Source organism: Miniopterus natalensis, chromosome 2 (assembly GCF_054644295.1).
Source record: "Miniopterus natalensis isolate mMinNat1 chromosome 2, mMinNat1.hap1, whole genome shotgun sequence".
NCBI classification, from domain to species: domain Eukaryota; kingdom Metazoa; phylum Chordata; class Mammalia; order Chiroptera; family Miniopteridae; genus Miniopterus; species Miniopterus natalensis.
This window is the reverse complement of record NC_142082.1, coordinates 165967068-165993098: the sequence shown is the minus strand read 5'-3', so window position 1 is coordinate 165993098 and position 26031 is coordinate 165967068. Positions and strand designations below refer to the sequence as shown.

General features: G+C 39.8%; 1 protein-coding gene across 3 annotated transcripts; it reads right to left on the bottom strand.

The window, feature by feature from the left end:
* Window positions 1-324: 324 nt before the first annotated feature.
* CLEC1A (C-type lectin domain family 1 member A) lies at window positions 325-21691 on the bottom strand. Of its 3 annotated transcripts, none has more exons than XM_016221865.2 (7): window positions 21571-21691; window positions 10493-10591; window positions 8936-9112; window positions 7022-7173; window positions 5966-6081; window positions 5308-5425; window positions 325-857 (listed from the first exon to the last, which is right to left on the bottom strand). In XM_016221865.2, exons 1-7 carry the CDS (start codon window positions 21683-21685, stop codon window positions 813-815), a joined length of 822 nt encoding a protein of 273 aa, XP_016077351.2. In that variant the 5' UTR covers window positions 21686-21691; the 3' UTR covers window positions 325-812. The 3 variants fall into 3 exon arrangements, with proteins under 3 accessions (XP_016077351.2, XP_016077350.2, XP_087670922.1); XM_016221864.2 differs by having other exon boundaries at window positions 332-857; window positions 5966-6084; XM_087814796.1 differs by lacking the exon at window positions 325-857 and having other exon boundaries at window positions 4307-5425; window positions 5966-6084.
* Window positions 21692-26031: the final 4340 nt, after the last annotated feature.

Genomic DNA, 26031 nt, shown 5'->3' with positions numbered 1-26031 from the left:
GCCTAGGAACTCCACACAGAAATCTGTAAGTCACCGGGGAGGTGATGCAGTTCTAGCTGACTACTTTTTTCAATAAATAAATAAATGTGGCCTTTTAAACTCACTGTCTGCCAGGCCTTTATGCATTTGCTAGGTTTCCCAGGCATCGGTATCAGACTGGCAGGATGGGACGCAGCCATGTGGATTTTCAAATCGGAAGGGAGGCAGGTACCTGCGGCCTGCGACACAACACCCCGCCCCGCTTAGAGCTGTAGATTCCTGCTGCAGAGAGAAAGCAGCAGCGCCCACACCAGCAGGGGCAGTCAGGGGGCCAGTGCCAGCCTGTCGCCCGCAAGGCCAGCGGGGCGCCTCCCTCCGCCCTCTCGTGACATCCCACCGCCCACAAGTCAAAGGGCGCACGGGCTGGCCCGCAAAGGGTAGCTCCCCAGCAGTTTTAACGGCATCCCTCTGTGCCTCAATTTCTTTATGGTAAAACAATAATAGAACTTATTTCAAAATATTTTTGAGGTTTAGATCATTCATATATGTAAGTTGCTGAGAACGGTACCTTGCATAGAGTTTGACACTGGATCAGTGCTTGCGATTATTATCTGGAGTAAATCACTTATCGCCAGGCATCCACCTTGTGTGTGTGCTCCAGGTAAAAATGACCCCTTTCCTTGCTCATGTTCCCGGAATATTGTGAAGATAAAGTTTATATGTAAAATGCCAGCAACCGTCTGGAGAGAATATCTCTTTTAAAGTGAATGAATTTCTTCAAATACATCTGTAGACGATCTGTGTCCTAGGTCTGCAGGCTCCTCGAACATGGATTAGCTTGATCCCAAGAGATAGTGGATATGAAAGTATCTTATGGCCTACAGGAAGGAAAATTGTACTAATTATTATTACATTACTCTGCCACCTCTTACCGTCCTTACAACTTACTATACAGTAGATTCTCATAAAATATTTGCTAATTCCAATATAATGTTATTAAATCTTTCATTTTGCACAAGGAGTAGCTGAGCTACACTGGATTCTCATCTTTCTCTCTTTATAATAAAGACACCACTTAAATAAATAAAGTAAAATAAAACCTAATTCACTGAAACAGTGCAAATCATTTAAACGAACCCAGAAGTCTATTGTAAAAGGCGACCTCTGAAGGGTAAGGTCCTTTAAGGAAGGGCAGGGCGTGTTTTTGTGTGTTTTTTCTTTACCCTCGGCCTGCAGTTTAAATGGTGGGGGTTTCAACATAAGGGACTTTTCTCTAGTTTTCTGCTGAAACCTGGAAAGAAAGAGAGCCAAGAAAACAGCATGTTTTTGTTTTCACAGCTAGCAGCTGGCAGCAGAATGTAATAACCTGGAATATAGAGGAACAATAGCAACTGTTAGTAGTGAAGGCGGTTTGTCTTCAAGATTCTTCAAAGTATTGTCATGAGCTATGTTTAGAGAAAGCATAGGAAGCATTTAATAATTCTTTCTGGAAAAAGTACAATGAAGCAAAAGGCAAACATCCTTCAGCTGATGTCACCCTGCCGGTTGTGATGCAGTATTTACAGGGCAGAATTTTATCTACAGTGCAGCTGGCAGAGCTCCTTCAAATTCCCTCAGTGGCAACACTGCTTCCACACAGGTATTACCAGTGGGAGATATTTTCCTGCAGGTTGCTTTTGGCCCAGAATATCAAAGCCGTTTTCAAGGCAGTCGTAAGAGACTGGGCCTTAGCTCTGGGCTAACCAGTTTTACACCTTAGTCCTACCAGTAGTGAACTGGGCATCTTAATGCATCTCATTGAGTTCCAAGTTAGCTTTTAAACAGGGGAAAGGGAAGGAAAGGAAACATAAAACTCTGTCCTATAAATGTAAAAAGGCTTTGTAATGTGGTATGGTTAAAGTACATGAAGTGAGTAAAAAGAAAAACATTAGTGTAGTAAGACTGAAAGAATAAGTATTGTTAGATTCGAATAGTCTATGCATATGACGAACCTTGTAAAAAACTTATGTACATCTTAAATCAGATTATGCCAACTTCCCTATTCTTCAAAAATGACAAGGATCCCTTTACAAAGTATTTGACTCCCAATATTCAGGCCAACCCTGAGGCAAACTACTTGACTATTTATTTCCTAATTTGTTTATATCCCCAAAGTAAAAGCTCCCATTACACTGCTCACACTTCCTGCTGTTACAGGGCTCATGACCTGTTTCCTGTTGATAAATTTTAAGAGCTGGTTCAATATCCTCAGGAAAAGAAATAGCTCATTGTGTACCCTGGGGAACTCGGGTCTACCAGGAAAGGCCACGTTCCTTGTTTGACTTTTCCTGCAATTGCTTCACAATTTACCTAAACACACGAGAGGCTGGACAAGTTCTTCTCTTGCTGAAAAACCAATTTAGGGGACGCTGCCCTCTCTCATTCTCAATGGAAAACTGATCTCAGCAAACCATATTTTCAAATTCATGTTATGATTGCTTTCATTTTTAAATTTTTAAAAAATTGTGGAAAGAATGTTGTGCCATACTCCTTTTCTGTTTTTTGAAATACTTGCTCATATTATGATCAGTATTGTGGGCTTTGTTATACAGGTGAAGGGATTGTTGAGGGCAAAGATGGAGAGAAATAAGCTCAAGAGTAGCCAAAAATGTCAAATAAATGTGTTTTGTTTCCTTCCTCACTGTTTAAGGTGACACTTTCCCTTAGGTTGCAGATTTGGAGAGAGAATCCTATTCAGCACCCACTCTCGAGGCAGCTAGACTCTTTAAAACTAATGTCATTTGAAGAGACACTTCTCGTCCAACCCTGAACACGGGGATCAAAACCTGTCTCTATTTTACTAGTCCACAAAGTCATTTGACTTTCTCACATTAACTGTATTTTCTTGCCGCAGTAGCAAGGCATAAATAACACTTAACTGCTTAACTAAAGGCCTAATCCACATTTCTTTTTATGTGATTATTGCAGTAACTGTGTGCATTAAATATCTGCACTCATCATGGAAAATATTTGCTAATATACACAGCTCCCCATGTAGGTGCCTCTCTATAATTTGTTCATTAATACATGTCTCCAAAGAAGGTTGTTTATGCTCATTTGTGCTTCCCTATATTTTAAAATAACCACTAAATTCCTTCTCCCCCTTTTTGAGTATTTTTAATATCTTAAATTTTATATTCCTATTTAGATTATGGAAGTATTTTCACATTTACCTCATTTCAGCTAACCATAATACTGTATGGAAATTATAAATATTTCCACTTTATACTTAATGAAATAAGCTTCTTGAAATAAAGTGATTTTGTAATAATAAATCAAAATAAAGGATTCTCATTTTATGATCAGAAATACAGTTCTCTTTGCACAACACAATAAGTCAACACAAAATGTGTTTAACACTGGAAGAAATTTCCTAGTCAATGGACATAAAATTGAAGGGAAAAATCTAAAGGAAGAAATTTGCAATTAGTAATTGATAAGTGACATAGTCTTATGAAAATGAATGCATAAGTGTTCTCTTGATCATATGTTTGCTAACTTCATGTCATTTCACCATAAGATAGAAGTTTACTGAAAATAAAACTGAAGGATTCCAGTTTCCATTGTTGAAAAATGAAGATTTAGCCTGGCCGGTGTGGCTCAGTGGTTGAGCATCAACTCATGAACCGAGAGGTCACCAGTTTGATTCCCCGTTAGGGCACATGCCCAGGTTGTGGGCTCGATCCCTAGAAGGGGGTGTGCAGGAGGCAGCTGACTAATGTTTCTCTCTCCCTCTCCCTTCCTCTCTCTAAAATCAATAAAAACTTTAAAAAATAAAGATTTATAATAAATTATCCTTTCTAGTGTTAAAGCCCTAAAGTGGATTTATCTATAAACAAACGAAGTCAGTGTTTATGATGGTGTTATTTGCAATGACCCCTGTATGGCTGTGCATATTGTCATCCCAAGGAAGGACGCCTCCACAGGGACCCAGCTGTGTATGTCACAGTCTCTCCCTTTCCATGACCTGATTGGATAACCTGCCCTACTGCAATTCCATTTACTAATCTTGAGCCACATGTTGATGACATACTCTTGCCTCAAAGGATTTCATTTTAGGAAAGTGTTAAAACCATCCTCTCGAAGACAGAATTCATCTCAAAGAATTCTTATTTTCCTTGGATAATAAAATAATTTGTACTCTTGCAGAGCCCATACAAAGTCTAAATAAGGCGCAAACAATCAAAACACTGACTTCTATCATCTTACGAAGAGCATTTTCACACTGAATTTTCCCCAAAATCACAAATCCATTCTAAAATAACACACACTTCACATTATTTACATTTATTATTATTAAATCTTCAGTACCTGAAAGGTATAAACATGGATCAAGTAGAAGAAAATAGGAACTGAAACCAATGCACATAACAGATCACATAAACAGACTGACTTTTGTTCTGGTCTTCAGACTCTCTGAAGGGAGCATCAGGAATAGTAATTCTGATATGGAACCAAATTGAAAATATTTCTATCCTAGAAGAAATTTCTAGGGGAAGGAGACAATCATTGGACCCTTAAATAGACATGGGGAGATACATTAGTAAGAAGTTAAGGTTCTAATAAAGAGAATTAGCCAGGTAGGAAGTAGGCCATAGACACAGCAGATGGGGGCTCTATGGAGAAATTGAGAAGGAAAACAATATGAACTTAAGCAAACAAAATGAATTAGTGTTGTATTTGGTAGCTCAGTGTAAGAAATTATTGCTAATGTTTCATGGACTAATTGACTATTGGAGCAAAGGATGTCGCACACATTTATTGCCTCTGTTTAAGTTTCCTACTCCTCCCACTGTCTAAGGAAGAAAGGGAAACAGAAAATGATATTAGATGCTGGGAGGGAAGAACACTAGAATGTTATCTCAAAATCAAGAAGGTGGGTTACAGCTTGATGGGTTTCTGGGGCCAGCTGGTGGCAGGTAAGCAGGGCTTCCTCTATGTGCATGAACCTCCAAGCTCAGAAGTGCTGGTGATCTAGAGCAGGAAATGAAAATCCTTCTTGTGCTGGTCAGAGGGATTGCTTTTCCATTTCCCTATGTCTCAAATATCCTTTGCATTGACTTTGCTTGGCTCAAACATTTTGTTGAATTGTTGTATAAACATGGATCAAATGAAAGAATAGTTTGAAACCAAACTATTACAAGTGCACATAAAGAGATTGACTTTTGTTCTGATCTTCAGTTTCTCAGAAGGCAGAGCAAAGTTGTAATCTGAGTGGGAGAGTCAATCACCTCCGTGTAATGGTTTTCAGAGAAGCTAAAGGAGGGTCTCCAGCTTGACTGTGCTCACCGCTTTTTCACATGCACACCGCCTCAACTCCCGGCAGTCCTTTGCGAAAATCATCCCATTGAAAATGGTCGCACAGTCCCTGTCTCTTAGAGTGGTGCCATCTGTTTTGATCTTAAACCTTAAAAAAAGAAAAAAAAAATGTTAATTATAGTTCATTTCTAGAAAGAAATACTAAATACTCAGAAAGTACATAGAAAATACTCCAAGCTTGATAAAAATTATAGACTAGATGCCCAGAATGAGTTTACTGGAAAGATGGAGTCACCAATCTCTTTCTTTTCAGCTCCACAATTTCCATAGTCATTCTTTGAAACATCAGGCCACCCAAAACAACAAAAACTATTTCTAACTAAAACTATGGTACATGTTATAATCCAACTTTAACATATACTTTTCAGCCATCTGAAAAATTATCTACTTTCTGTGTGTCTCAGTTTACTTAACTGTAAGCTAAAAATGATTCATTTGTATATGTCCTATTTCCTACAATTTTATTAACACTTTTATCTGTCTGCCTCAGGACATCCTCCTACAAACACAGTATCCAATACAAAGCAGATGTTCAATTAGTGCTTGTTGAACCAATTTGTTGAACTCTGTCACTCAAACAATACCTCTCTATTACATGCCTTTCACACAAAATATTACGAAGTCTTACAGTTCACAGGTGTAAGGTGCTCCGTCCACCCACTGCCAGGCCTGGCCACTGCCGTTGCGGGACAGTCCTATCCAGTAAGAGTAGAAAAACTCAGAGTAGCTCCGAGGCACGGCAAACTGCTGCAGAGGCCACAAGACAACGTTTAGCTTTTAGAGATACTATAATACATACACAGAGATGTGTAGTGCCAGCCAACGCTTTTAATATGAGAACAGCACATGACTCCTGCCTCATATGGATAAGAGTTCACTTAGAGAAAAGCATCTATGCTAAGGTCAGTTAACTTGTCCAAGTTAAAGAATTTCATTTGTCTTAATAAGCATGAGAGATACTGATATTCTGAAACAAAGAATCACATCAACCAAGATTTACAAGTGACCCATTATTTTCAAGTCACAGAGTAAACACTAAAATGGGTATATATACATATATATATATGGGAGGCAGATTTACAAAGAGATGTGAAGTGATTCTGGGAAATGGAAGAAAAAATGAAGCAGGAATGGGGGAAGTAACCTTTAGAAATACACGCAAAAGGGACTGACCAAGAAGGAGAAGAGAATAATGAAAAGATTTAATGTCAAAAGAGGTGAAAGAAGAATTTGGAAGGGTGATTTATATCTTAGACTAGGAAGGGGAGAAAGAGAAATGTCCATAGATACATTCCTTTAATCCTCATCTGAGGATTTTTAATGGATTTTAGAGAGAGGAAGGGAAAGAGAGAGAGAGAAACATTGGTGTGCGAGAGGGATGCCCATAGGTTGCCTCCCCTATGTTCCCTGACCAAGGATCAAACCCGCAACCCAGGAATGTGCCCCGACCGGGAATCAAACCCACAGCCGTTCAGTGTAGGGGCGGATGCTCTAACTAACTGAGCCACCAAGCCAGGACTCATACATATATTTTTAAATACCTATACATATATGTGTATAAATTGGTACATATCCCTGATTGAAATAAGTGGGAGAGTCTGTGGACCCTGACTCCTTAGATTCTTCTCTTTAAAGACACCTTTGTGAGGATACTTCAAACACTGACCGAAACTCAGGACCCTACCAGCACTTCTTGTGTGTTTGTCTTCAGCATGGTTGAGTTCTCAGCAATACAGAAGTAGTCACAGTCCTGCCAACTCTTGCTCTCTTTATAAAATTGGTAGCATTTGTCTCCATGCCAATTCCACTTTTCTGGACAAGGGCTACATCTGTGCTCTTGGAAAGAAACCAATTTTAATAAGTTATTTTCTATCTAGGTCTGTTTTCTCTCCTCTCTTGAAATTATGTAATATGTGATGACTCAGGCAATGATAACTACAAATGTTTACCTAGCACCCACTATATGCCAAGCATCGTAATTGGTCCTGAGCAGACAGTGGAAACTAAAACAGACTTTACCTGCTTTCATGGATATGGAATCTAGCAATGAGTGATTGGAACTTCCTTGCTCCCTGCCCTAGGCAATTCAGCACACAGAGGATGTTCAATGCATAAAGAACCTTTAATATGCTCAGAAGCTCTACATGCATTGTACTTAAGAAACAATTGAAGTTTTTATAATTTCTTCTCCAAAATCCTCTTATATAATAGCAGAATGATATTTTAAAATGCAATATATACCAATAGGATATGAACTCTTTTCTCATTCTAAACACAAGTGAATAACATTTTATGAAAAATATATAAATACTAAGCCAAGTGTGAGTTAGAATGGTAAATCTCCATGGTCAGAAATTAAGATGGACATAAAGTTAGAGAATTAAGTGCATAGGTCAGGGGTGAGATGGACTACTATAGGTAGTGATTGTAAATATAGGAACTAAGCCCTGACTACCACAGTTTTAATACCTCTGTGGGAACATGGCCTTGGGTCTTCGAGAGCTGGGAACCTATAATGAAGTTCCTTGTTGGTATATGGTAGGAGAGGAACTCAATAATTCCACAAAAATGTCTTTATTTTAAAAACAATCCAGTGTCAAAATGTAAACATATTAAAATCTGAGTGGTCCGTACAAATAGATATCCTATTACTGTTTGTATTTTTCTGTATATTTGAAATATGTCATAAGGTAAAACAAAATTCTAAACAAATAAATAAAGAGATTTCTTTGTAAGTCAGTTTATATCTCTGGCCTGGACCTTATCTTTTATATTCCAAACTGCCTATCCATATCCCCACTGGAAGACCTAAATTCTATTTCAAATTCAAACTGCCCTAAACAGCATTCCTGGTTTCTAACCTTCCCCTTCATAACCACAGAATTCTTCCTCATTTTACCTGATCACATCTCTATGCTTCCAGCTGCTTTGCTCAAAAACTCTGGAGATATCTTTGACCCTTGCTTTCTCACACAACCCATTTATTCCACCATGCACTCATCTCCACTGGCCATATCCTAGTTTGAGCACCATTATCTCTTACCTGGATGACTGCAATAGCCATCTCTTACATGATTTCTCTCTTTCTATCCTTCCTTCTTCCAGTGTATATTCAACATATTTGCAGAGTGAGCCTTTAAACGTTCATGTCAGGCATGAATTTTCTCTGCTCAAGATCCTGTAATGAATCCTCATTTTGCTCCAAATAGAAGTCAAATCCCTTGCAATGTCCCTTAATGCCATAAATAGTCTTTACCTCATCTTCTGTTAGTCTTCTGCTCACTCACTCTGGTCCAGGTGCACAGGCTCCTTATTATTTCTTAAATATGCAGATATATCACATCTTAGGCCTTTTGCATTGTCTAAAATGTCTGAATTTCAAAAATCCCTTCATGTGTTTTAACACAGATGTATTTGAGCTAAATGATCCCAATAACTGGACATAATCTGGATGTCCAAACTATTAAGTTTGCAGACAACTAGTTAAAAAATACAATTAGTTAATTAACACATTGGCTCCCATGTGCATTGATAGGAAATTCAGCCCTGTATAGCCAGATACTGTGAGGGTAGGGGGAGCTTAGTGATTAGGACTCACCTCCGGTTTTGTTATAGAGCTCACGACAGTATTTTTCAGCCACCCACTGCAGAGTCTCTGCAAGCTTCCTGTTCTCGGCTTGGAGAGTGTGCAGTTGTTGAGAGAGATTTCCCAATCTTTCTTCCAGTTTATTAATGCTGTCTTTCTGAGTATTGGAGAGCTGGTAGAACTGAAAAACTAACCCAAGTTACCAAGTCAGCCTAGACAGTTTATTTTTTCATTTCTATTTCTATTTTCTATATATGGGGAAGACGAAACAGATATTGTTGATGATCTCAGGCTCTGAGATCTCTTATTACCTATATTCAAGTTTGGACTGTAGTACATAATAAATTGTATTTCTATGGGCAAATTAATTTCTCTAAGTCTGTTTCCTTATCTGAAAATATGGAGTCACAGTAACAATTTTTAACTTCAGGAATAAATTCCTTACCCATATTTACTGTTTAATAAAAAAATTTATATATTCTCAAACCGTTACTCAAACTAAAACCAAAAATGTATTTATCCTTTGCCCATCATATTGAGTGTTGACAATGTGCCATACGTTATTTCATTCAGTCATTAAAATTGTCATATTATCACTTCTATATTTTTATACATTTGCAGTTTGGCTCAGTAAGAATAAGTTACTATCACTTGGTTAAAAAAATTCAACACTGAGATTTTAACTCAGGTTTCTAAATCTAAGTACAAAAATCCTTTATGAATCATGAAAGTTGTTTCATATCCCTAAAAAGAATGGTGGTTGCAAAACAGCAGTTAGTTATATCAAAATAAAGTAGAAATTTTGGGGTCAGGGTAGAAACTCTAATTTTTTTAATTTTAAAATTTAAGATGACAAAAGTTTGAAAATTTCCTGTAAAAATCAAATTTTTGACTTTAAAACCTGCTCTTCAATGTAACCTTTTATCTTGATCACCTTCTTTGACTGTTTCAGGGAACATTGCTGTCGTGTCTTGATCTGATGAAGCAAATGTGTCCACTTCCCTTTTTACATTTTTGAACTTGTCCTTACTAGTTTGAAATTTGAAGAATTTTATGCATGCATTTTTCCTTTTTTGATTTTCATAGGTTTTTGCAAAATGATTCTATAACTTCCTGGACCTTCTGAAAAATATTATAGTGATTAAAGACCTGGTCTTTCCTCCTTATATTGAGGGGGTGGAATATAAATGAAATATCTTCCTTTTGGATTAGCCCACTGAGCCAGGCACCTTAAGAGTGAAAACCATTGCCTCAAATCTTTTGTGGAATAGAAGAAGCTGAAGCATGCATTTATTAAAAATTGTTGATTTAAAATATCGGCACATAAACAAAGAGACAAAAACTTCTTATCTCAAACAGAATATAAAAGCCTAGCTGGCAAATGATTTCTGTATTTTAATGCTTCTTCCACTCCTCACTATTCAAGTAGGTACTTTCGAGTAAGGTAAATTGAATTATCCACAGGCTCTAGAGTTAAAGTAAAAAATATATATATTCCATAACAAATATTTCTTGTCCTAGAAAAACCTTGGAGCCAGGATCCTCCCCCAAGTCAGAGTGCCGACTTACACATAAACGCCAGTATTGCCAGGCCAATCAGCAGCACCAGGCACAAAATGATCAGGGTCAAGGCCACTGGTCGCCACACTGAAGACGGAGGTGAGTTCTCTGCAGGGAACAAAAGAAAAGGCAGGGTTTCACATTTTTTCCCTCTTGGATGTATGCCAACTGCAAGCAAGTAAGAGGAGTTGGTTCTGGGAAAGAACAAATCCCGCAGGACAACAGTAATCAGGGACTAGATAACATTCCTCTGTCCTCAGAAACATTGTTGTCATAAAGCTCCAGGCTGAGCCTCGCTTACCCTGGCTAGATTCTTCCACAAGCTCCACCCATTTCTACCCCCACATCCACCCAGTCCTACATTGCAGTGAATCAAGTTATGCATTACTATTCTCTTTATATGGTTGTTTGAATCACTTTATTTTTGTCAAAATTCGAGTTATAAAAGACTCTCATGTAAATGCCTTAATGAAGAACAATTTTTTACATCATCAGAGAAGAGAGGAAATTCATTCTTTGTCACTTTTGTAAACACCGCCCCTCCCAAATTCCATATATGCTTCTTCCGAAAAGCAAACCGCATTATCAGTAATGAGAAATGATCATTTTACTATTTCATTTTGGGGTTTCTTTGTTGAAAGCCCCTCTTTTGTAAAGATTTTGTTTGTTCACTCAATTTATATCTCTCCAAAAGTAGATTATAAAGAAACTTGAGTCCGGCTGGTATGGCTCAGTGGTTGAGCATCAACCTATGAACCAGGAGATCATGGTTCAACTCCCGGTCAGGGCACAGGCCCCGGTTGTGGGCTCCATCCCCAGTGGGGAGCGTGCAGGAGGCAGCTGATCAATGACTCTCTCTCATCATTGATGCTTCTATCTCTCCCTCTCCCATCCTCTCTCTGAAATCTATAAAAACATTTTTTAAAAGAGAAAAAAAAGAAAGAAACTTGACCACCACCTTGGCCGCTGCGGCTCAGCTAGTTGGGCCTCATCCCCATGTACCCGAATGTTGCCGGTTAGATCCCCAGCAAGGCGCATGCCCAGGTCATGGGCTCCATCCCAATCCACAGCAGAGGGCCTGCTGGAGGCAGCTGACCCGTGTTTCTCTCTCATTGATGTTTCTCTCCCTCTCCCTTCCTTTCTCTTTAAAAATTAATAAAAACATATTTTAATAAAAGAAAAAGAAACAAGATCATCAACTTCTCAAGGATAGATCCAAGGTATCTCAATTTTGAGCCAATTAAGTAATAAAAAACTATAGACAACATCCCTTGCCCACACCCCACAACTTTACCATGTAATTTTAGGGGCTCTGCTTAGTGGAAAGTAAACCCATCGCTTAGTGAGATCAGCTATCAATCTCAATGAACCTGCGATATCTGACAAGGAAGACCCCCCCCCTCCCCCTGATCAGGTGCAGATAGCATCTAGCATTGTGATTAAAATAAAACAAAGGAAAACAGAAACCCTTGAACAAACTGATCTCTTCATGACTTGTGAGTTCCACTTCATCTGGAATTCAAGTCAGGTTCTAAAACCAAAAGATTAAAGAAACATAAATTTATTCCCTCTTTAGAAATGTCCTCTACAGAATATATTCTAGGTACAGAGATTTGTACCAAACATTATTTCCAAATAGGGAACGATAAATGGTAAAGATGTATAGAAATAGAAAATATCATCACTGTCCTTTGGAACTTACAATCTAGTAGGGGAGTTAAGTAAAAATCATGGAGCAGACTGATATATTTATAAATGTGAATCTTAGCCCTGGCTGGTTTGACTCAGTGGTTAGAGTGTCGGCCCGCGGACTGAAGGGTCCCAGGTTCAACTAAGGCCAAGGGTATGTACCTCGGTTGCAGGCTTGATCTCCGACCCTGGTTGGGGTGCTTTCGGGAGGCAACCAGTCAATGTGTCTCTCTCACATCCATGTTTCTCTCTCTCCGCCTTCCACTCTCTCCGAAAAGCAATGGAAAAAATATCCTCAGATGAGTATTAAAAATGTGAATCTTAATTTCTCTTAATAATTATTTCCTTCATAAAAAACTTTCAATGGCTTGCATTACAACTGGAATAAAATCCAAATCACTTTTCATAAAAACTCAGATTGCTCTTTTTTTTTAAATGGAAATATGATTATGGTACTTCTGGATTTAAATACTTCCAATAGCTTTATTGCACTTAGAATGAAATTCTCTAAGAGCCCTTTTCATCTAGACCCTGCCCGGCTCTTTCATCTCTTTCTGCACTACTCTGCCTTCAGGCAAATGCTCTGCTTGCAGTCACCTCTGTTTATCCTTGAAACAAACAAGCTTGTCCCTGTCTCAGTGCCTTTGCCTTAGCTCTGCCTCTACCCCAGCGTTAATTAATCCTCAGATGGGTTTATTGGTGGGCTGCTTCCTGGTATTAAGCTTTCAGTTTAAAAGACACATCCTTAGGAGAGGTCCATGTGTCCATCTCTAGCACATTACCCCATTGTGCATGATTTTTAAAACTAAGACTATTAGGTATTATTTTCATAGTTTTTTTTGTTCTTCTCTATCTCCTCCCCCTTAAATGTACACTCCACTAAAAAGGTGATCTGCTCTATCTTGTTCACCCCTGTATTCCCAGAACTGAAAATAGTGCCTGGCACTTAGGGCTGAATACGTAGTTAATGAGTAAATGAATGAAGAATGGAATCGTAAAAATTGATATTATCTAAACTACATAATTTTTACAAAGGCACGGAGGGTTCTCTAAAGTTAAACCTTACAGATTGATTTTTTTTAATATATCTTTATGGGTTTCAGAGAGAGGGAGGGAGAGGAAGAGAGATAAAAACATCAGTGATGAGAGAGTCATTGATCGGCTGCCTCCTGCACGCCCCCGACTGGGGATCGAGCCCGCAAGCTGGGCCTGTGCCCTGACCGGGAATCGAACCACTTAGACACACCGGCTGGGCCAGATTGATTTTTTAAAATCTACTGACTTTTTGGCACTCTTTCTGTCAGCAGAGGGCAGACTCAGCTAAATCCATCTCCTGCCTGTACTGGTTTCTGTCCACTGGCATGTGAGCTTCCGAATCATGAACAGATCTGAGAGATCTGGTGTATGTCCTTTGATCTAAGTTTTCCTGGAAATTGCTGATTTCTCAAGGCATTGACCTTAAGAGTATCTCAGAGCAGCAGAGCATAAAGGAACAGGAGCCTAAACACCTCCCAAACCCTAAGTCTTTTTTTAAAGTTCTATATCACCAAAGAAAATTAACCGGGTGGATGTTTCTCGATTCCAGATTCACGTGTATATGTGGACCAACCACCATGGTAGCTTTACTCTTCTCCATATCTCTTGTTACCATCAGGTATAGATCTTATTTCTTTTGGTTTATATCTGTCTAACCTCAATAGAAAGTAAGCTCCTTCTTGGAAAAGATTGTTTGTTTAGCACATAGACATCAGTTGAAATAAGCTCGATTAATGTCCAATGAATGTATCTGTTATACCTAAACATCTCTTTTATATGCCTGTCTACTCCTGCTCAGACCTATTTATATTAATACACATGTAAATAGAATAATTTTTTTAAAATACTGTCCCTTTTTATGATTAATATTTATTTAGCTATTAGAAGTAATAAGAAGGTAAAGAGGAAGAACTATAAAACCAACCAAGTTATTTATTCTTTAAGAAAACTGCTTCCCTTATATAATATTAGGGGCAAGGGCACTATTGATTTTCTGTCCAGAGGATCAAAAAAGAGTGAACTTAAATCCTTACTGGGAAGTGAGGGCATGGATTTTAGGGATTAGAATATTATTTAATAATAATTACATCCATGTAAAGAATAAAGACACGATCCTTCCTAAGGCTGCCTCTAGGACAGAATAGGAAAGAAGTGTAGTATATCTTCTGCTAAAGAAAAAAGGTTTAAAATTTTCCTTTCTCAAGAATCATCTTTCCTTGATCACTTGGAAATTTTCCTACTCTGACTCCTCTCCCTGCCTATGTCTGTCTGTCTGTGGGTCCATCCCTTTCCTTCCCTCCCTCCTTCTTTTTTTCCTTTCTCCCTCCCACTCTTTCTCCCTCAGCATTTGAAATATCTTCCTGTTTTATCTAAAGGCCCAGAGAAACAAAACCCCAGGGAGTTTCTATACCAGGTATGGCCACTTCTAAGAAACCGACTTTCGTGATGGAGAAACGATGCAGTTCCAAGTTTCGCTCTTTCTTTTTCCCACCTCTAGGTGTTTTTCCTGTGGTTTTACTTTGCCTGAATTTTAATCCAAGTCTTCTGATTATCATGAGGTCCCTCTCTAGGGACCACCCCCACCCTAAAATAAGAAAAATGAGCCTGCTTGGGAGGTGCTTCAGTTTGGCTTGGCTTCATTGTGTCTATTTTTTGGAAGAGAAGCCCTAGGCTGTCTCCTGAGGCTTGCTTAGAAAAAGGTGTGGACAGGCCAAGGAATGATATAAACATCCCCAGGAATAAGAAGACAGCCCAAACCAGCCCTTTCCTGTATCCTCTTACCATAGCCACACTGTACGATAAAATGCGACGGCGCTCAGGGCATATTGTGAATACAAATTCCTTCGCAGTTATAGGAAACTTTGTGGATGAAGGAGTTGTCACGCCAAACAAGTTACTCCTCGCCAGGCATCAGGGAGGGAACCTGTATACACCTCCACTCCCCGGGCCTATGAGGACACCTCCACTCCCCGGGCCTATGAGGAATGAAGCGGACACTGCCAAATTAGCCTAATAGTGCGCCTCCAAAACGGAAAGGATCATAAAAGCTGGAAGAAACAAAGGGAATTTTAAAAATTTGCATAAAGCCACATTGCAACCCAGTGGCAGAGCCAGGATGAAAGTGTCTTGCTTGACACCACACTTTGCACATGTCCGTCCCTGGGAACCCAGACCCTCAGAGGAACGGGCTAAAGTGCTGGCAAGGCGCTGAATAGTTCAGAATATGCGCACCTCAGCCTTTAGATCACTGTTCTTCTAACAGTTTTCAGGTATTGCTAGCTCACATCTGATCTTTGAATATAGTTTTTAATTTTGTAATGTTTAAAAAATATTTTAAATTTTTTAATTTTTTAATTTTGTGTGTTTTAGCAACTTCTCCTTGTCTCCTTAATCTTCGCATGCGGCACATAGTAAACCCCTCACGGGAGAGCCTTGGAGGCTCTGTGAGTTGAGAGTATTTTGCAATGTTCAGAAGAATGCACGGTTCTTTTCTCTTATGAGTCTATTTCAAGTATTTCCTATTTTCCTTCTCTCTAAAAGCAAATAGGTATTATTCTTCCGATAATTTCAAAAGAATACACATCTGAAAACATCCATTTTTCCCCATAATATATCAAGTTTCCGATTTACGGCAATTAGAAACTCAATTATACTTTTCTCTTTTGAGTAAATTTTAGGTGAGTCGATTTTATATCCCAATCAAAGAGTTTCATTTCTGAAATCTGAGTGACTGAGATAAATGCCTTATGTGAATTGTTTCATCTATCCTTATGAACACCCTATGAGGGAGACACTATTGTAATGCCCATTTTACAGGTAGGCAATTGAGTCCTAGAAGGGGTTGGCTACCTTACCCAAGGGCACAGAGCTTCTGATAATTTTCACCAAGTGTGTTATATATGCTGTGGTATTTCATTTGTGTCTCCCAAAAACTATTCAAGAGGGCACTATTTTCGACCTTTATTTGGATAAGAAACCTGAAGTCCTGAGGAGTTACTGCATTTGCTTAGGGTTGAACAGCTCATAAGTGATGAAGCCAGAGTGTTATTTAATTACTCGCACTCCAGAGCTGAATGTTTTAAATCATTTTCTTATCTTCCCAGCAAACCTCACACTAACATTTGCCTTATAGAGTAGTTCCATATGGAATTATAGAAAGACTCTAGGGTTTTGTCTCTTGTAAATTTTCACATCTATATTGTGAAATATTCGCAGTAATAGCCACCTTAAATAATGCTTTCTTCACACTACCACCAAAGTGAATTTCATAAAGTATAAATGTAATCTCTTCCTTAAGGAACCTAAGTTTCTTAGCATACTGTATAAAGTCCTGCATAGTAGGATCTCACCCTATATCTTGCCTCATCTGCCCGAATCTCCCTCATACACCCCTCCCTTCGAAGACTAACATTCCTCATCCCAAACAGCCTACCTTGTCATCATGTTTCATGCTGCTGAAAATTCCCAAAGTGATCTTATCCTGATCTAAATTCCAATCCAAAACTAGCACTTCAACATTTCCCTCTGAACTCTTGTCATTCTTAATTTAATACACTGCACCCAGCTAGCTCCTTATGTCGCTGTGTTTATCCTTGCACATGTGGTCATTGCAAGGAAAAGGCCACCCGGTGCCTCATCTTGCTCTACCTGCAAAGCTTGGACTCAGCCTTACAGACCAGATCAAATGTCACCTCCTTCAAAAGTACACTCATGAACAAACGCAGTAAGTTATTCATGCCTAGCTGCTTTGTGACCTCCGACATGTATTCCATAGCACTGCGTAACTTTTTCTCATAATTAGTGATTCAGATTATTCCTCCCACTTCTCCAAGCACTTAAAAATAGGGCCTCCCCAGTGTCTACCATAAGGCTTGATACTTAGTAGGTAGGCACTACAGATTTATTGAATCGATTACATGTGATTTATTCCATTAGTTGTCAATGAAGGGTTTATGTTGTAAATGAAAAAATAAAGCTAAAAATCTGAGAAAAATTGAGAATATTGTAATTAAAATGAGTAAGGAAAAGTGGAACTTGAATTTATCAATAAAGTTTTCCCCCTTAAATCCAAAAAGATTTTCACATTCTTTTGATAAGATTACATTTAATCTTTAGCAGGAATTTTGACCCATCAGTTATTTCATTTTCTCTCTCTCCAGTATATTATTCCTGTGAAGTGTTCCCACTGTACTGCCTTCAAGCTACAATTGAGTTAGAATCTCCTAGGCCTTAAAAATAACTTTAAAAAGTACTCAAGCAGCCCCATAATACCTCAGCTCTAACAGTTTATGTTTTCTCTGTACAGCTAAGCTCCTCAAAAAAGAAGAGAAAAAGAAGAAAAAAAGAGAAAATGATAAATTATTTATTTTTCTACTTAACTATTCATTGCTTTCAAATCCACGCTATTAAAAAATACCAATAATCTAGTTTCCTTCTTATTGTCAAAGCAATAAATTGTTTTTCTTACTTGAACTTTTTGCAGCACTTATTATTTTTAAAATTTACGATCCACTACTAGTTGACTTTTTCATTTCTTTTGAAGTTACTGTCTCTTGGCTTCCTAGATGCTTCTCTCTCTTGCTCCACTTCTACCACTGTCTTCCATTCATTCTTAGTAGCTCTTATTGAAATCTCTAGCTCATTCTGCCCCTCAATATTGTAGTCCCTAAAATTATCTCGTTGGCACTCCTCTCTCTCTGTCTCTCTCTCTCTCCTTTGTCTGCTCATTTAACATTCTCTTCCTCAGTGATATCACTCATTCTCAGAACGTTTAATTCCTACCTAAATGCCAACAATTTTCACATAAATATGTAGCTCAGAATCTTTACCTGCAATACACATACTGTATATGCAAGAGTCTTTGGGCAAAACCAACTGTATGTCCCTTCTCATATAGGCATCTCAAACTCAAACTGAATTCATCATCTTTCCTATTCTTTCTGTAGTTTCCATCTCAGTTAATGGCAGCACCATCTACATACTGGCAGATGGAATCTAGTCAACTTAGGCTCTCTTTTTCCTTGTCAGGCCACTTGTAACTAGTGACCAATTATTTAAATTCCACCTCCTTGACCTCTTGCATATCTGATTGCTGCTCCTCAGTCCCATACTACCTCAGGTCAGGTTCCTCTAATTCCATGCTCATATTAGTGCAAAATCTGTATTAGCTCATCCAGTTTCATACTCCTTCAATCCATCCATCTCCTTGTAGTCTAGATGGTCTTCTAAAAACACAAGATCGATTATGTTACCACCTGTTTAGACCCTTCAGAGAACCCATTTTACCTACTGAATAGAATCGTTATACCTCGATATGACATAACAAGTTCTCCTTGCCTGTCCAGACTTAACCTCTGGTCAAGCTTCCTCCCTCCAACTCAACACCTCAGCCGTACCCTATTGCTTATAGTTCTCTGAAACACAAAGTTCCTGAGGACCTCCTTGGCTTTTCTCTCATGTGTCTCTTTGCCTGTAGGGCCCCCAGCCCCTTAAACCTTCCCATTTCTGTGTCCATATCATGAGGAACATCTTAAAGTAAACTCAACTCAATGGTCACTCCCTCTCTCAAAACTTTCTTGATTCCCTCTACCAGGTAGAAGTGACCAAGTTCTTCACTGTACCGCGTGCATGCTTTCATCATGGCACTTATCACACCTATTGCTGAGCTGAGAACTGTATTAGACTTTAAGTTTCCTCATAAACTGGGAACATATCATATTTGGCATTTTATCTTCAGTACTTTGCAACAGGCCTGGGGTAGCATGACCCCAAGCATAATTTGTGGAAAGAAGGCATGAAAGTATTACCTTTTATGTTTGCTTTCTAGCTTTCTAATTGTTTAGCTATTTAAAAAAAAAAATGCAAACATAACTTTATATTTAAAAAATGAAAATTTAGAAAATAAATGAATGTATATCATTTATTTTTATTAATTCTAAAATTTTTCAGTTGTAATTGTGCCACAATATTATGTGGAATCTGAATCTTCTGCATTAAAAAAAAAAAAAATTCCCAGAGTGATTTTTACTCTTTTTAACAGCAAAAGTATGTCAAGACTATTTTCCTAAGAAATAATTAGACTTCTGTAGTGACATTGCTCTAAAGATTTGCATTATCACAAGATAAAAACAAGACATCATACACGTAAGGTAAAATAACTATTTTCAGATGTTTTTCTGGAAGAAACTGCTTCGTAACCTCTACTCCTACTATTTCAATTTCCACTTCTTACAAAAAGGTTTCCAGATGTTTCAGTTAGTGTTTTATCCTGTTCCACCTCCCTCCCCACCCTCCAACCTCAACAGAACTTATTTGTACACCCTGTTCCTGATTATGCTGATCACTAATCCTTGTGAGAGTTCCCGGCTCTCGTCAAAGGCGAAAAATTAAGTTATACACAAGCCACTTATAACCACAGCCTAAGCACCATCTCGTCACAGGATTTGTTGGAGAAAAACATATCATAACCTGTTACCCATGTCTAATGGCTACAGAAACTGACATCCCAAAGTTGTCACTTTGTTTTACATCAAGGAGGCTAGAAATCCCCCAGTATTCCCTCACGGTTTATTCACAATCCCCCAGTATCCCCTCACATTTTGGGTGGCAGGGAACCACATCAGTGAATCTCAGGAGGCAGATCATTCAATAAATAGAAAGCAAATGGAAAATTTTAGCAAGGGAAAGGAATATAACCTAGATAAAGAAAAATGGAAGAAGACAGGGGAAAAGTGTGTGTACAGATTTCCAAAGGTGAAGAAAACCTGGGTATGGTCAAGAGAGGAAGGACAGGTTAAGATCCAGACATTGAGTGAGGATCTCTCTGATACAGACTGACACAAAAGTGTTAAACAGAACACTTTAGGAATTCTCGAGGAATGGGATATTGAAAAGAAACTCACATTTTTGGTATGTCTGCAATGTTCCAGGGACTTTGCATAACTTAGCAACCTTAGTACTCATAGCCACCTTATAAGAGAGGTTTTGTGCCTGGCCGGGCGTGGCTCAGCGGTTGAGCATCCACCTAGGATCCAGAAGATAGAAGTTCCAATTCCCGGTCAGGGCACACTCCCGGGTTGCGGGGTCTCCATCCCCAGTCAGGGGCGTGCAGGAGGCAGCTGATCAATGACTTTCTCATCATTGATGTTTCTCTCTCTCCCTCTCCCTTCCTCTCTCTGAAATCAATAAAGATATTTTAAAAAGAGAGGTTTTGTTACTTCTGTGTAACATTGGTTTAAGTTAATATGAATTAATATGTATGAAGTACTTAAAACAATGCCAGGCACATAGTAATCACTATATACATGTTTATCATCACTAGCATTTTATAAATGAAGAAACTGAAGCCCCAGAATACATAAGTAACAAGTCCAATATCACATAGTAAGTGGCTTACCTGGTATTAGAACCTAGTCTGCATGACAGTGTGAGGCCTTTTTACTAGACCTCAAGACACATTTCTGCCTTAGATTGGCTAAGTTGCCTGGGAAATAAGATCCTTCCCTATGTATGTGAATTATCTCTTCTATGGACTGAAAAATATATATTTTATTAATATGTCACAGGGTGAATTATTGGAAATAAAAGTATGAGATGGAAGCTAAATGTAACTAAAATTAAATATTTTATAATTTAATTTAATCATCTCCATAATATTCTGGAACTCAATAGCACAAAAGGAAAGGGAAGGAATAGGGTGTCATTGCACTGAAGGGCACCATTTAAATCACTGAATCACCGAATGTCAGAGCTGAAGTGACCTAGAAGGCATTTGCTTTAACTCCCCCATTTCACAGGGGATCAAACCAAACAGCTGATGTTGATAGGACTCTCCAAAGGCCTCACAACTTCACGATGCAGAACAATTAGAGCAAAATACCAGGTTTGATGTGTCTACATGGAAACCTCCTTCCAAAGCCATGAGTTCAAAACTCATCAAAAGGTAGCTTTTATAAATCTAAATTTCCAGATCAGATCACAGAGAGTAAATAAAATACCATTTGATTTGGCCTTCATGGGATGGCAGGAAGGAGAAGGGACAGGGACAATGCTTTACTTGAACACACACTCTCACCTTTGGATGCTGTACCTAGTTGGCGAAAACAACACACCCTCAACGGCAAAGCACTCTGCGAGCAAGAGAATCTTAGAAAAACAAACATCTGTGTATCTATTGAGTTTAATTTTTCAGATGTTCTTATAGGAAGTAGAACATAAGTGGTGGAGAGTGAACAGTTAACATGATTGTAAATCATGAAAACATTCATCTGTCTTTCCTCTGTTTTGTACATTCCTCGGAGAGGTAGCTTATCTCATGCATTTCTCAAGGGTCTGGCCAATTTGGACTCCCGGGGACAGAGTACCTGTGTGCCCAGGCTCCGGACGCTGGGGAGGAGTGGAGGCTCGAGAATGCAGGCTGAAGGTGGTGTTCCATTCATCATCCAGCATGCTGTTCGTGCTGAAGTATTTGGCCTGCATCAGGGCTCCTGCGGGGGTGAGGGTGAGCTGTGGTTGGATGGCCCCAAGCTGCCTGGCTTCCCCGGGGCAGTTCAGGCACCGCCGAGGCACTGAAAGGCATTCCTAGTGGTCTTCTCTCCCAGCTGGTGGCAGGGAAGCCTCTGCTTCCAGTTCCTGCCTGGAGAGGCCCAGCCCCTCTCCTGCAGACTTGTGCTCTGAACGCCAGATTGGTCAGGCCAAGGGGAAATAGCATGTGTTTTCTATTTGGGCGGTCTCTGTCTGAACAATTACTGAAGCTGTCCCGCTTCTCAGGTCTCTGCCTGCACTTTCTGTTTAACTGTGTAAGAGGCAAGACCTTACGATCCCAGAGAGGTCCCTTCAGACTCTGCAAAACACTACTCAGTCAGAGGGATATTTTACTTACTTTCTTACCCGTCATATACTCATTGAGGCACTTATATTAAGTTGGACTTCTCTGTGCCTCTGAAAAAACAGAAGAGACTGTAGGACTGGCCTCTTCTTTTCTCTGAGGTTGTAGTATAAAGCATCACATGCAAGGAATGTCAGCACAAGAGTCCTTTTGAGGATATCTAATTGATTCTGCTCTTTTATTTTACAAAAAGAGAGATTGAAGCCCAGCTAGGTGAGACATTGCTCTAGAGTCATGTAGCTGCTTAGTGACAGAATTAGCTTTAAAAACACTTTCTGACCCTGGCTGAGTGCTTCAGTTGGTTGGAGCATCATCTGTACACCAAGAGGTTGCCAATTTGCCCAGCTGGCATGGCTCAATGGTTGAGCACGTCCTATGAACCAGGAGGTCATGGTTGAATTCTCGGCAGGGTATATGCCCAGTTACTGATAGATGTTTCATTGTTACTCCTCTCTCTCTCTCTCTCTCTCTCTCTTTCTCTCTCTCTCTCTCCCTTCCTCTTTCTAAATATACCCTCGAGTGAGGATTAATAAAATAAAAAAGAAAGAAAAAAAAGTGCTTTCTGGTTGTCAATTCAATAATCTTTCCTCTTATAGTATTTGGGCTCAATTTAACATTTTATAGCACATTTGCTACATCATGATCATGAACACATTTCACTTGAAGTAAAGACTTTTAGAATTATTAATAATGACCTGTGACTTTAAGAAACTAGGTAACAATTTGTGCCTAAATTCCCTAAGATAAGAAGGAAATGAGAAGTTTGCTTTAGATAATGTCCAAAAATTCTTCCCAAATCAGTACAATAGAATGATATTATTCTACTCATATTTTTCTATGTTTGGGGTGATAGCTTGGCTAAATCAAGCATACTAAATATAGATATGGGAGAGGCTTGGATTAGGGCCATCAGCACCTATGACAGATGGATCAGGAAGTATCTATTGTAGATTCATCATGTGTCTCAAGCTATGTATTATTTATAAGGTTATTCTAAATAAAACAAATCTAAAGGGGACTTTCTTTTAAATAATGCCTTGTAAAAAGTAGGAAATCAAAAGTTACTTGGTCATTTTCATTGGGTTGATGTATTAGAAAAGGTTACAGAAGAGAAGGCAGGAAAAAAAATGGAAGTAAATGATAAGTGAAGCACACATGAGAATAAAGCAGGAAAATGGAATATTAGAAATCAACATTTAGGAGGTGCTAATAATTATGATTCTAATGACATAGTAATAGAACTATTTTCCAAACTTCAGTGATTCATGTAGATCCTTGACAATTTTTGCCAAACAACCTTCATTAACATTTTACTTCTTGTCCTTAAATAATTTTTTTTTAACAGTGATAAAAATACTTTTTGAACACCTACATTATTGCAGTACTATTCTCTGAGGCATATCAGAAAATAGTAGAGTTTATTAGACTATGATAAGAGTTATGAAAATGTATGGAGAATAAGGGAGATTAAGAATGTACAGGAAGGAGGGTTGCTAATTTTATTTTATTTTATTCTATTTTTAAAATTTTTTTTAATTTTTAAATTTATGTTTATTGTTGAGAGTAATACAGGTATACCATTCCCCCCCCCCGAACTGATCCCCTCCACTTCCCTCCCACCCCCTTCCCAGGCCTTCACCCTTGTTATTAACTGTGTCCATGGGTTATACATATAACTTCTTTGGTTAATTGCTTCCCACCCTCCACCCCCTTCCCTCTTTCCTCTGAAATATGATCGTCTGTTACATGCATCAGTGTCTCTGGATCTATTTAGTTCGTCAGATTCTTTTGTTCATTAGCTTCTTCTTAAAGAAGACCCTTCAACATTTCCTGCAGTGCTGGTTTGGTGGTGGTGAACTCCTTTAGCTTTTCCTTGTCTGAGAAGCTCTTTATCTGATCTTCAATTCTAAATGATAGCTTTGCTGGGTAGAGCAATCTTGGTTGTAGTTCCATGTTTTTCATCACTTTGAATATTTCTTGCCACTCCCTTATGGTCTGCAAAGTTTCTGTTGAGAAATCAGCTGACAATCGCATGGGTGCTCCCTTATAGGTAACTAACTGCTTTTCTCTTGCTGCTTTTAAGATTCTCTCTTTGTCTTTAACCTTTGGCATTTTCATTATGATGTGTTTTGCTGTGGGCCTCTTTGGGTTCCTCTTGTTTGGGACCCTCTGTGCTTCCTGGACTTGTAAGTCTATTTCTTTCCCCAGGTAGGGGAAGTTTTCTGTAATTATTTTTTCAAATAGGTTTTCAATTCCTTGGTCTCTTTCTTCCCCTTCTGGCACCCCAATAATACGAATGTGGGGCCTCTTGAAGTTGTCCCAGAGGCTCCTTATCCTATTTTCATATTTCTGGATTCTTTTTGCTATTCTGGTTGGGTGTTTTTTGTTTTCTCATGTTCCAAATTGCTGATTTCATTCTCAGCCTCCTCTACTCTGCTGTTGATTCCTTGTAAATTATTCTTCATTTCAGTTCCTGTAGCCTTCATTTCAAATTGGTACTTTATTATGTTATTGATTTTCTCAGTAATTTCCCTAACAGTCTGCTTAAAGATCCTTATAATCAAAATTCTGAACTCTCTATCTGTTAGCTTGCTTGGCTCTATTTCATTTAGTTCCTTTTCTAGAGATTTCTTCTGTTCTCTCCGTTGTGACATCTTTCTTTGCCTCCGCATTTTGTCTGCTTTCAGGTGTTTGTTTCTATGTAGTAGGCAGAGCTGCTATGTCTCCTGGAATTTGCAGTGTCTTTATGTAGTAGGTGTCCTCTAGGGTCCAGTGGCTCAGCCTCCCAGTCACCTGAGCTGGGCCTTCTAGGTGCTCCCCTGTGGGCTGTGTGCACTGTCCTGTTGTAGTTGAGCCTTGGTTGCTGTTGGCGTCCCTGGGAGGAACTGACCCCCTGATCAATCAGCTGTGAGGACCAGCTGCAACTACAGCCAAAGAGCTGCTGTGCTGAAGACACCCTTATAGATCAGGATTTACTTCAGTGGAGCTTTGGTGTTCACCAAGTGCGCCCCTTGAGTGTCACTGGTGGATGTGGTAGGGTTGTAATCCATCGTGGTCGAGTCTGACCACCAGGTGCACTGTCTCTGGGGCCTCTGGGGAGGTGCAAAGTCAGCCTGCGCCAGTGCCTTGCCCAGGGCCACCCAGCATGAGCTACACAGCAAACCGTAGGTGGCTGCTACTTGTGCTGGGCTTGGCGGTGTCCAGGAGAGGCCCAGCTATGAGCCAGTGCAGCTGCCGCTAGTGCCAGGCCTGGGGCCGCTTATCAAGCCGTATGGGGCGCGCTGCTGCTTGTTTGAGAGATTTTAGGAAAGTCCTAAGCATGAGGCTGGAGAGGCCACTTGCACAGAAAAGCCCCTGGAAATGGCCCAGATGAGCTGCAGGTGGGGAGGGGCGGGGCCTCCGGGAATCACGGGGCGGGGCCAAAGGTGCGAGTCAGGTGCTGGTGATTCAAATATGGAGCCTGCCTGCCGGCTGTGCGGGGAGGACTCGCCAAAGGAGCCATGGCCTCCGCCAGCCCTTCTGCCTGGGAGGAAGCCGCCCCTCCGCCTCTCGCCCGGATCTCAGGCAGGTTAGTTCCTCCCCGAGTGTCCCGGGTCCTTTCAGGCTGCTGCCCGGCGCTGGGCTCAGAGGGAGCGTCCGAGTGAGTCCGTGCCGGGCCCTTAGGAGGAGCTGCTGGGGCTCCCGCAGCCTCTGTGACCCTCAGGGACAGTCCCCGCTGGTTTCACAGCCCGGAGTTGTGGGGACATCTCTTCCCAGCCCTGGAGCCTGGGCTGGGGGCCTGCTGTGGGGCTGGGACCCCTCCCTCCTCGGGGAAACCCCCACCCACCGAGATTCCCTTCTGGGTTTCAACCGTGGCACCGGGTGTGGGCCCGTGGCCTGGTCTCTGGGATTCAGCCTGGATCCGCCCGCGTCTCCGCCCCTCCTCCCGGTCTCGGTG